General features: G+C 46.2%; 1 protein-coding gene across 1 annotated transcript in view; it reads left to right on the top strand.

Moving 5' to 3' along the window:
• Positions 1–12,705, top strand: part of bmp6 (bone morphogenetic protein 6) — a 44,756-nt gene that overhangs the window by 20,650 nt on the left and 11,401 nt on the right. The window contains exons 2-4 of the mRNA XM_088644146.1: positions 4,675–4,867; positions 9,216–9,364; positions 12,085–12,279. Coding sequence (XP_088500272.1) covers positions 4,675–4,867; positions 9,216–9,364; positions 12,085–12,279 — 537 coding nt within the window. The remainder of the gene's footprint in view (positions 1–4,674; positions 4,868–9,215; positions 9,365–12,084; positions 12,280–12,705) is intronic.

The raw sequence follows: 12,705 nt of genomic DNA, 5'->3' as shown, positions 1-12,705 counted from the left end.
CAATATCCAAATGGAGACAACAGCTAAGTACACAAGCTGAGTAAAGCAGTAATAATATTTTCACCACGAGGAAACGCTAACATAAATATTCTGCCTTTTCCCAGATGAGCTGTGTACTATTGTAAACATCAATGCTGGGTCACGCTAACGTTAGTCAGCAGAAAGCGGCTTAGTTTTTGAATGGCCGATGTCTAGAGCTTCGGGAGTCATTTTTGTCTTGTTGCCTTTTTTTGTGACATTGTTGGCTCTCCAGAGCCCTAGGTCTCCCAGAAAATCGGTGAAGAAGGAAGAAAAAAAAACCCTGCATTTCTTGCCAGTTGTTTTTCTTTGCGGTTGTGGGTGGGTGGAAAAGACAAAATGTGGTTTAGGAATTAAATACAGATGACCGCAGGTCTCCTCTCGGGGATACTGTGGAAAACATCTAATGTAAGAGTTGCAGCTGACCACTGACCACAGCTCGCCCGCCCACCTCCCAACTTCAGAGTCCCGAAATCGGGAAGCCGAGCCAGGGAAGGAAGCGTGCTGGCCGAGAGGCTTTTTTTTTTAAAGAAAACTTTTTATTTTGGGTTGTTTTCATAACTGAAACTAAGAAACTCTTCTTTGTATGAAACCATTCCAGTTAATGACCGTAACATTAGAAAGGCAGGAGCCTTTTGCAGTTGCAGAAGCGATTCAGCGTTTTAAGTCCTGCAATTTAGTGGGCGCTCTGGTTTTTAATGCTGTTTTAGCGTCACCCTCGCACTCCCGATTCCTGGCAATTTAACAGTGACGTTGCGTTATCCCGCTCCGAAAAGCACGAGGTAATCTGGAGGGAAGTGCGGAGAGGACTAGTGACCACTGTCGCGCCACTCCGCAAAGCAACTGCTGAATTCTGAAGCTCAAGGCCTTTTGTTAGCTGCTAGGTATTATTGATGAAATCACAAACACCGATGTCCATGTGTTATTAATTTCTAGGGGCTGACACTTTTCATCTTGCACCTTGCTGAAGGGACTCTTCCTGTCCAGAGTCCAGAGCAGTGATCGCAGCTGTTCACAAGCCCAATCTCCGTTTCATACTAGCTTTCTGTTTTCACCCGATGCTCTATTCATCGTTTGTCGACCGTTTCTCGAAAATGCATGCTGCCTCTAGGGCTACGCTCCGCAGGGCCGCCCAAAAATATTGTCCGCCGTGGGCCACAGATGTGCAGCAGCTCACCGAGCCGGCCTGCCTTTGGAAGATGTAGCATTGGGAGAGCAGGCAGTTCAGGCCAGAATCAGACCCAGGACTCGGCGGCAGTGAGACAGCAACGCAAGCTGCCACTGAAGAACCCCACCCATCTCAACTGCCCTGTGCTCCGGTCCCTCGACTGGATAGTTCTACCTTTTTAAAGAACTTTTAATTGTACCCTGCGCCTTACCCTTTCTCCCACATGTTCATTTTCCGAATTTTAAACATTCCTCTCTTTTATTACACACTTGGGGAATTTTCTACCTGCACAGCCTATACAAAAGAATACATCATGCGCTATTATTTGTCACTTTACACCTTGCAATTCACTGGCATCAGGGTTCCTAAGCACTGCTCAGAGGTAGAAGTACTTGGGAGGTCTAAGGCAAGGCGGGTTTCATTCTTGTTTAACGTGTAGTTGGAAGTCTTTCCCCTTGAGTGCTGGTGTTAATTGCTGATATGAACTGAAATGCAAACACTCCTGTTAATGTGGGTTAGCGTATCTCTTACGGCGTAAAGTTTCATCAGTCAGCTCACAGGAGACCAAAGGCATTTTGGTGTTTCCCCACAACGAAGGGTAAAGTTCACCAGAAACCAGTAGTGCTTTTTTTAGTCAGTTTCTCTTTGTGGAGTTCAAGGTTTAGAAAGTCCGTCCTCATTGGTTGCTGTATCCTATCCATATCCCGCCTATCACAGTGGCTTCAGGAGATCAGGGTCAGCACCTAGTGATAATGTCCACTTCCTTAGGTCAGGGGGGTATTTCTGGTGGTGTAAGAGTGTGTGTGATGGCCCTTCCTGGAATATGCTTGTGAGCACGGCAGTTCATTGCTCAGGTCAGCATGCGACTGACCTTGCATCTTGCGTTTTCATTTTTGTTGGATAGGTTTGTCCGTTAGAAAAGACTCGGCTTTGAGAGAAGGCGGTGCTGTGCTCCTAAAGAGTACTTACTCATCGTACAGGCCTCCAAAGTCATTGCATCTCCCGGAGCCCTCAGGCTGCAAATAAATGGTCTGCTTAAATTCCTTCTGACAATGGAAATTCTTAAGATAAACTGAATGCCTCTTGTCCGAGTCTTCAGTTTGCAAGGCTCGGCTTTGGAGCTTCGGTACTTCTCTTGTTTAGTGCTTAGTGGCTTATAATGTCACAATGTTTAATATGTTCAGCTAAATCGGTGTGCCTGCTGTCAACATGTACACCCTGTGCAGGGATATACTCTGTAGTGATAGCTGCTGAATGACCGTTGTTATACTGTACAGTGATTTATTGTACAGTACAGTATGTTATACAGGTCAGGGTACACAAATGTGGAAAAGAGTTTCCTACGTCGGCTGACAATGTGATGCTTTTGTTAAAACATCGCTACCATGTAGCATCGCTACCTTGAAGCACTGGGGCCTCTGGGCTTCAGTTTCCAGGGCTGGGGGTGCTCTCTGCTTGGAGTTTCTGTGCTCTGCCTGTGTGTGCGTGGATTTCCTCCCACAGTCCAAAAACGTACACACACCTAAGTCCAATTAACCTACCGGTGTCTGTCGGTGCCAGTCTCTCCTGTGATGGACTGGCATCTCTTCCAGGGTGTACCCTGCCTAGTAACCAGAGACCCTGAATCGGAAGAAGTGGTTAGAAAATGAATGAATGAATGAATCAATGGATTTTGGTTAAATATGTTGCCTTAATTTCAATTTGACAGGCCAGTTCTTACCGAATCGAACTGCATTGCAGTAATCTACTGTCACGTGAATTTCAGATCGTTTCTCTGCTTGAAAACAGGCGTGTCTTGTTCCGTGCTCAAGGTTTTCCTGGACAATGGTGGCCAGATTTGGACAGGAGATCTACTTTCTCCTGGTGGATGCTTCTAAGCATATCCTCCCATAGACTAAGGGCTGATATACTCTCTGACCTGAAAACTAAAATACATTTTCGATGGCATTTTTTCCCTAATGTTTGAAAAGTACTGTAATTCAGAGAAAATGGTAAAAGGTGTTCAAATCTATTGTGTGCATGTGATGTTCTTCAAAGATATGTTGAAAAACCTTTCCCGAAAGTTGGCCTGTATTCACTCACTACGTCTGATGTGCAAAAGTGTGTGTTTTTGTTCTGAGAGAGACCCCCTTCTGGGTAATGTGAGCTACGCTGGAATCGGCAGACTTATTGCTTGTCATGCCCAGTTGGTTCTGATAGCCACACGTGAGTGGTTTGGCCAAGGGTGGCCAGTCAATTGGTGTGTGAGCTGGGATTTGAAATGAGGTCTGTTTGGGGAGCCTCTCCCGCCTCAGCCTAAACCTCTGAAGAACACCAGCTCCTGATTAGTAGCACATGTGCTGCTGTGCGCCCTGTAGAGATTGTTTGAAGAGAAGAAACCTGGGAAGTTCTGTCAGACGTCTGAACCTCCTTCGGGCTGCTACTGTAATTCATCATGTGCAGCAGCCGTCTCTTTGTGCTCGTTCGCCCTTGCTGTTATACAACTTAATTCCCTCCTCCGATGGCGGGGGAAGCCGAACGGAAACGCGGGGTTTTTAAGGACGGATGGAGGTCGTGTCATGGTGGGACACTTCATCCGTTCATCTTGTGTTAAATGGGTGGCAGCCGGCTCTGCCTGTGCTAAAATACCCTAGAATACAGCTGTGAGCTGGGGGGTGGCCGGGGGACACTTTCAGATTGTAAAAATTGTGAAACGGTATTTCCTGTCCCTGTCCTCCTCCTTCCTGTGGTGATCTTGCTTTTGTGACCTCCACAGACGCACGGCAGTCAGACAGACATTTCGTAGTTACTTGGGTTTTGTTACAGGCGAAAACAATAACTTCCTTATTTTCCGAAACGTGGTATTCTCTTTGAGGGGTGGCAAAATTTGTTCTGCAGCAGCAGGAATGCACTCAAAGCACAGAACAGTCAAATTGTCCAGCCAGTCTTCTGCTATCCTGAACTTTTTTTTTTAACTTCGATACGGAGGTTCCCGGAAAGAAAGATAGAAGCTGTTGATTTGCTGTCTGTCCGCCTGTCAATCTGTCCAGTCAGTCGATTTATTCTAATCTAATCCCTCCCGTAGTGAGCAGCCTGTCCAAGTGCTTGACAGAACAGTGCACAGAGGCAGAGGACTGACCTAGGTACTGGAAGAGCTCAGTTTTACTGGTTGGTGCGCACGCGTGTCCGAACGGGGAGGTGATTACTTTGTAATGGCCAGAATTCAGATTTTCAGTAGCCTATAACACATTATCATTTAAAGCCAAAAGTTTCAAGCCCCGATGTTTTTAACGTTCTCCCCTGTTGTTTCCTTCCGATTTTGGTTTTTGAACACCAACGCATTGCTCCTGCTGTGCGTGTGTAGTGTATGTGCTGTAGCCAGCGGGATAGCTTCTATATGCTGCCCAGTCTTTCTCTACGCTGTCGAAATCTGTCAAGTCGTGCGTGGGATAGGGGGCGCCAGCAGACGCAGCGCCTGACGGCCTGGTCCCCGATGTCTCCTCCTGCAGCGCAGCACGACCGAGAGCTCTCGCCACGGCGGCGGCACCACCGGGAGTTCAGGTTCAACCTGTCCCAGATCCCCGAGGGAGAAGCTGTGACGGCGGCCGAGTTCCGGATCTACAAGGAGTGCGTCAGCGAGGCCTTCAAGAACGAGACCTTCGTCATCTCCGTCTACCAGGTGGTGCAGGAGTACGAGGACAGGTAGGAAGGATCGGCTTTTGATAATAATGATAATGATAATGTGATAATGTTGCTTTATTAGCCCTATACAATTTCTTGCATTAGGAATTCGTCTTTTCGCATACCCCAGCTTGCTCTCCATGAGACACACAGACAGGGAGAGAAGATTGGGGTCAGAGAGCAGGGTCAGCCATTGTACGGCGCCCCTGGAGCAGTTGGGGTGAAGGGCCTTGCTCAGGGGCCCAACGGAGTAGGATTCCTCTGCCGGCTGTGGGATTTGAACCGGCAACCTTCCAGTCAGAGGTGCAGATCTTGAGCCACAGAGCCACCCCTCCGCCCCTCTCTTTTCTCTCTCTCTGAGCATCGTCGCCAGGGCATCCTCGTTGGCCCAGGCTGTTGGGTTTAATTCTGGAGAACAGAGATCATTTACTAAATTGGGGGGGGGAAGACAATTTCACAGGTGCCGTACTCGTGTTTTAAAATTGAGATCAGTTGAGGTTCTGGAGCGTCTCGGGAGGCAGCCATCTCTCATTTGTGACCCGAAACGATGAGACGATGAAAGCTTGGGACCCATACAAACGAGTCTGTTAAAAAACAGTGGTATCGCTGACGCTTTTACGATTCTCCTGTTTCTAAGGATTGTTGTTATTATCTTTATCATAAACCGTGAGGCTGATAAACTCTAATCTGGAAATGAATCGGATTTAATTGCATTTCCTTGAGTAAATAATGGAATAGTGGATAACGCCTTAGTTTCCTCTGAAGTGACGCATCTTTTTACAACTGCATATTGCTGTACTGCGTGGCGATGTGGAAAACGCCCTTTTTCTTAAGTGACCCAATTTCACTCCTCTCCCCGGATCTAGAGTGTTACAGCTTTACAAATGGATCTTTTTCCCCTGGTTTTTCAGTTTTGTCATGCCTAAAATCCGATTAGGTGGCAGGAGAGGAGGGTGATGTGTAGTTTTATTTCAGGTGAACAGCCTAGGAGACAGTGAATTTAACACAAGATTCAGGTATCTGACTTGGTATGAATCTGCAACATTGACCTTCCGCCACCTCCTAACACTCATCTCGCCATGTTGTGAAGCAGATCCCTGTGTGAAACTGCAGTGGCTGGTTTATTTTCATTTTTATCGCTTCTGTAGATGAAACATTTTGAATGCCCAATTAAACTTTATTGCTGGCTATAAACCAAGCGTTGGAGATTGTGCTGCTGAGTGCCAGTGAAAGTGCTTGAGCAGTGTTTGAGGACAGTTAAAAAAAAAAGTGTCTCTGAACACTTTTTTTTTCCTCGTTTTTGCTGTTGGACTCCTCTTACTGAAAGACACTGCGAAGAAGGACAAGTTATTATCTTGTATCCAGTGCTGTATAAAAGGGAACCGCGGGTTTGATGAACATGCATTATTTTTTAGTTGGAGGCATCCAACAAGACGGTTTAAGTGAAACTTATTTTTTGCTTTTCCTTGAAGATGCTTTGGCTCTGCGTGGGTTTTGTATATGTATACGTACTGTTTAGCACTGTGGACATCATCTGCTTGTTTCCGATTGCAAGCTGTGCTCTGAGGCCAGGCTTGCAATGTCAATGGTGGTACAGACCTGCAGGTTATTGAATTTGACCAAGGCGTGACCATCGGTGGCAGAAACAGTCCCTTCCATATTCAAAAATGTGACGTGACCAGCAGAAAATTATCTTCTGTTTATCATTAATAGTGATGCTGATTATTATCACTGTCCTGACATTATATACAGGTTCCCTTTTTATGTAGAATACTGATTTAAATTTATAAATCAGGATTTATAAGTAACTCTAGGCTGCTATTGTTCTAAATGTACCTCCTTTCTCTTGTACATTCCAAAAAAGTGGCAAAATGAATTCTGTCTTGTCTTTATGATCACTTTGTTGTTTTAATAGGGCACTTCATCCAGCACACAAAATTTGGGAAACACTCTGATCTAGCTATTCATTTTAATACATTAAGAACTTACATTTTAAGATATGGCTATGTAGACTGTCTGAATGCTGTTTGGAATGAAAACACTTGTTGGCCTTATTTTTGTGATCGTTTTAAAGTAGAAGTTTACCTTCAAGCAAATTATAACATCATTTATGCTTTGTGCTACCTGGCAGATGTGTGCAGTTGCTGATGAACTGATTAATCTGGCAGGGCCCGAGGTCTTTGGGATATAATGTATTTGCATGATTGCAACTCTTCCTCCAATAATAATGACATATCTGGTCAGAGAAAGACGGTTATCTAGACAAAACATCATCTCAGACAACATATTCCCGTGCGCTAAGCAGTTATTAAAGCTAAACCGATAATTTTAATCCAGAAAATAAGGTGAGCTAAGCGTTCTTTTGCACAGCTAGTGTCTCCTGCTCTCTATAACTGCCTTGAATATTGTTCTTGGGTTTTGTAAAACAAAACTGTTATCAACCGGAGAGTAGCTGGTAGATTAAAGTGGTGATTTCAGTACCCCTCCCAATTATAGCAAGTCTTAGGTATTTGCCAAACATTTTTACATATGATTATGTGGCACTTTCATAGTGGATTCCCAGCCAGGGAACGAAGATCATCGTCCCGATATTCTCATTAATGTCTGAGTGTTTGGTGCTGCACTCCGCATGACTTTGGAGTGGCAAAGACTGCTCGGAAGTGCTCCGTTTCACCGATGCCCCCAAGAGTCCTGCTCTTGTTTTTTATTTGTCTTGTGATGAGAATTAATAATCCTGTCTTTTTTGAATGGTTTTTGAAACAGGTCCTTAACACATCTTGACACCTGAGTCGCCCGTTCCTTAGGAAACCACGTTACTTTCAGTAGTATTGTTAACAAAATATTGATCTTAACAATCACCCGATCGGTTTGCTCAGTGTTCTATGTATATATAATATATAATACCAAGGAGACAAGTCCAGGCTGAAAGCGTTGTGACGTCTGGAGCAAGCTATATAGCCACGCTGTTGAAGATGACACTTCTTTCAAGAAACATTTGGATGAGATCTTCAGTTCGATAAGCTACGATCTCAACTTCTAGAAACCTCTTGTTCTTTGTTGGTTTAATATTTAATGTGCTTGATGGGATGAATGGCCTCTTACTTGTAACTTTTGTGGCCTTCTGACTCACTCCAACACTCACCCCTGTCAGCTTCGTCCTCTGGTTTACAGCCTCTAGTTTCTTGTGTGCCAGGCAGGAGCACCTTCTTTTCCCAGGGGTCATTGCCTCAGCATGTGCTGTGACAGGGACAGGCCCGCAGAGGGGGTGCGCAGATCTAGAGCTGTTTACAGCCATGTTTTGGGGGTGGTGGGGGTGTCGGAGGCAGCCGTGCCTTAAAAAGTATTACCCTTAAGTTGTGTGTTTTTTTTTTTAACAGTGGACCATTCCCCTACCACTCCTCCACTGATGGAGAGGCCCTGCTTTGTCTTGGCAGTTAAAAAGAGCTTTAGAAACCGTCAAGTTGAGGGCAGTGTATTAATTACCAGAGGGAAGGTTGGGCTGAAAATCTTTTTAAAAAAACAAACTCCCTAATTAATGCCTAATAAAACTGCAAAGGAGTCTTTGGTTTGTAACAAGAAGAAGGAAAAAAAATCCCAGAACACCTGGTTAATTGCTGTCTTTGAAGTCAGAAGATTTACAGACGTGTGTGATTACTGTAACTTGGCCTTCCTTCCCAGTTCCCTGCCCTTAAAGCCCAACACGGCAGATCACACGTGAGGCAAGAGCGTCCGTGCCGATATGAAAAACTTACGTCCGGTTCTCGCGATTCAGGATAGAGGTGTGTGTGTGTGTGTTTGGGGGCGGGGGGGCTCAGTCTCTGAGGCGTATAATCTCAATAACAGTCCTCTGTCTGTTATAATGCTGGGAGTACAGCTGGTTACAGTGAGGGTCACTGAGCTGGATATTATAGCATGTATTTCATGTACAATCCAGACTCAAAGACCATGAATCTGTGCCAAAGCGGTGAAATTGCAGAGGCTCTGCGCTTCTCTTCCGCGCTGTGTATGCTCCCCATAGTGAACACCTCGACTAGTAGGCTAGCAACCCATCCAAAAGTGGGAATTCTGTTCCCACCTGCGGCACACTGTGTGGCCCATGTGCAGGCAGTGCGCTCCACCGCGGGAGAGCCGGCTCTTCAGCTGCAGCCAGTGGAGAACGTGCTGGGCTCTGCGGGCTCTGCGGGTGACTGCCAAACGGGCTTGTGGGGCTCCTTAGGTTCCACTGCGTGACTGTCGGCAGTACAAGAAGATGAAAAGCTCAGGAGTGTTACTGGAGGAGTGCAAGGCCCGGACGAGCCTTGCAACAAGTGTGCATGAGGCAGACGGGAAGCAGAAGGGTTCATCTGACCTGTACCTCTCCTTCTCGCAGAGACGCTGATCTTTTTCTCCTGGAGTCTCGGAAGCTGTGGGCCACCGACGAAGGCTGGCTGGAGTTTGACATCACCGCCACCAGTAACCTCTGGGTGATGAACCCTCGACACAATCTGGGGCTCCAGTTTAGCGTGGAGGCCAGCAGCGGTAAGGAGCTCTCGTCCGCGAGAGGACATTTTGCAGTTTCATGAAACTGGATGAAAAGTCTGATTTCTAAGCAAATAGTAAGATAGCTGTCTATACGTAAAGGCGTTAAAAATGTTAAATGCTGTTAGTTACAATACTCATTTTAATGCCTTTCAATATTAATTAATTTGGGAAACTTAATGCACTTATGTTAGCAATTAAGTTGTATCCTAGGTTCAGTTTTAGAGTGGAGATTCTTCTGGGTGTGTAGTCTGTTCACCCCTTGAAGTCGTTGAGTTTTTCCCACTTCCCAAAGACTTCACGCCAGAGTTCACTGTCCGTGTGTGCATGTCACACTGTGGCCTGGGTGTAGTCCTGCCTTGTGCCTTGTAATACACTGCTGTCCCGTGCGGGATGCCGTTCCATCTTGTGTCCTGTGTCTCCGGGATGGGCTCCAGGTTCTCCTAAACCTCTCCAGGAATAAGTGTCTCTCCTGCTAAGGGAAGCTGTCATGCTCATATGCATCTGTAGGAATTTTCAGCAGGTAAGACAGGAATGATAGGAACTCAGTGCTGGCTGATGAACAAGAAAGATGTTCATCAGCGAGCAAAAGAAACTGTAGACAATGATTATTTCTGTTCTCTGACAAGTATGTCTGAGGTGAAGACAGGGATACAGTCTTATGCCCAATACCTGGTTGTGTCGCAAAGCCAAGGTTGTTGAAAGGGATACTGTACCTACAGGCAGTCTCCTCAGTTTGGCATATTGCACGACTTGTCAGTCTGCCCAGAGCAACTAATTTAGGTACTCCAAAAAATACATTACTTGCTGCAAAGTGTGGGTGACCAAAAATCAGGAAAACTTCCCATCGGAGCACAGTGCCTATCGAAGGGCTCAGCAAGCTGCAGATGCACTCCCAGGACGGCGTTCTGTACTCTTTTGTTGCAGCTGCATTTGGTACCTTCCCCCACCTGCTTGGGCCTGGGCTCTCTATGATGTGAGAGAACCATCCAGGTGACGGGGCCAGGAATGAGATCAAGGACCTACTGTATCCGACAAAATGGCAGTGTCCTGGAACAGAGGGACCTGACCTCTTCCCAGCTGTGTCCTGATCAAGCATCTCTGGACCATCAGCCGCAGTGCAAAGACAAAGTCGGACTCATCAGAGTTGGAACGCCGTTCCCCAGGTTCAGAATCCAGCTTGGATGAGGTCATCGGTGCCGTGTTCCTGTGGGAGTATAGACCTCAGCTGGCACAGTCCTGTAGCTGCTCTGAAAGCATGTGCCACATTGTTTCTAAGGTTTCTGGAAAAAGCCCTGCTATGCCAGGATCATAGCCGGGAGGGGAGGGGCAGGATCAGGGAGGGGCATCCTATTCGTTCCTGAAGCACAGGGAGAGCATATGACGTTCAAGAGCACCGATTCGAGATCGGTAGGCTACATAAAAAAGCAGACCAAGAAATATCTCCGATATTAGGAAATAGAGGAAAAGAAAGTGCCATTAAAATACAATTAAACTCAATCTCTGGAAATGTTCCTCATCGGGATTTCTGTCCCGCTTCTTGGTATGCTCCTGTCAGTTTCTAGTGTTGAATAAAAAGGAAAATTACCTCCGAAACAAAGCTGGATGTAAAATCTGTCTCTCCGCTTCAGGGATGGTCGTTGGTCATGATTGTGCAAGTATTGCTTCATTTCTGTGATGTACACATGGATGTACAGTTTTCATGAGGACATCCTGGTGTGCCTTGGGCTGCAGACCATGCTGACACACTTTGAGGATGTAATTTGTGGGAATGTGGTAGGAAGTGTTGTTTCAACATGGATTTTGCTGCAGGCAATGGACACACTGTTATTGCTTGGAACACTTGAACCTGGCTAAGATCCACTCCTTCAGTTCCAGACAAACGAAACAATGTCCACAAAGCTTTTCCATGTCATCTCTGTTTATTACCTTCGTGAACTCAACCTGGACGAGAGGCCAGCAAAGTTTCCTTTTGAAAAGGATAGACCGTTTGAAGCAAGCTTCTGCCTGGGTTAAACAGATGGCATTGTCCAGAGATAGACCAGACATGGCGGTGATCGCTAACTTCCAGTTGATGTCTCTCCAGAAATACGATAACAATAGCGATAATCTCTCCAAGTCTGTTCACAATCAGTCTGCTATAGGGGAAATGGGAAGTCTATCTTCCAAGGTGAATAATCCCTACGACCGTGCTCTTCCTCAATGTCAATTAGTGTAAGCCCCACCCCCTGTTAAAGAGGATTGGATGAATTGGCTGCACTTCGGCAATTAGACCGCCCTCAATATAAAAAGATTAGGGAAAGCACAATATTTGCATTACTTGGTTCCAAATCTGTTCAGCAGGTGCCATCTCGACAATACATGGGCACAGCATGAATGCCAATTAATGCCTTAATGATCGACGTGTAGAGACGCTGTAGTACTAAAGACCAAAGTCGAGAAGTAAAACCCTTGGATCTTCGGTGTTCTGTGCAGTCCTCTTTTGAAGTGGACTGAGTAGGGTGGTGCGTCAGTGTGTAATGACTGCAGAGGAGCCGGTGGAAATTATGCTGAAGAACATAAAAGGAGAAGCACAACGTTTCAGTTGTTGGATCCGACACCCATCGACACCTGAAGAAGGATCGGATGACTTCTTTTGTTGAAAAGTGTATACGTTTCCCAATTTATTTATTTTTTTTATCTTCGCGGTCGGCGCCGTCTTTTTTTTTTTTCCTGCGCAGGCAAGACCGTGAACCCGAAGGAAGCGGGCCTGATCGGGCGCGATGGGCCTCACGACAAGCAGCCCTTCATGGTCGCCTTCTTCAAAGTGAGCGAGGTGCACATTCGCACCACCCGGTCCACGAACAAGCGCCGACAGCAGAACCGCAACCGCTCCACTCAGCCACAGGAGGCGCCCAGGAGCCCCAGCATGGCAGGTGAGTCCCCTCCTCTCCCCTGAGCTCTCGGCGCCGTAACACGTCGGCATAGTATGGCATCTTTCTGGGACTGGAGTTCATAGATGTGTTTATTGTGCTTCCGAAATGTGAGTGTTGTAACACGAGGGAGGGAGATGGTATAATGGAAGCTGGGGAGGAGGTTGTATTGTATTTCACCGAACTGCTGAAATGAGAGGTCTCACGTTGGGAGTTTAGGGTTGACTTTGCTGCGTAGCATCTGACGTAATAAGCCAAATTACGGACAGTGACCTTTTCGATGAATGACTCGGGGAGTGAAGAGAAGCGAGCCACTGAAAAGCTGATCAGTTGCATTATGTTAATTTGTTTTGCTGCAGTGTTTCCTGTTTAAAATGACTCGGAATGTTCGTTTTTGAAAGGGGAGATAAGTTTGCAAGACTGCTACTC

This window comes from Lepisosteus platostomus, chromosome 8, assembly GCF_059453375.1.
Source record: "Lepisosteus platostomus isolate fLepPlt1 chromosome 8, fLepPlt1.hap1, whole genome shotgun sequence".
Lineage (NCBI taxonomy): Eukaryota > Metazoa > Chordata > Actinopteri > Semionotiformes > Lepisosteidae > Lepisosteus > Lepisosteus platostomus.
This window is presented reverse-complemented; position numbering and strand designations above follow the sequence as displayed.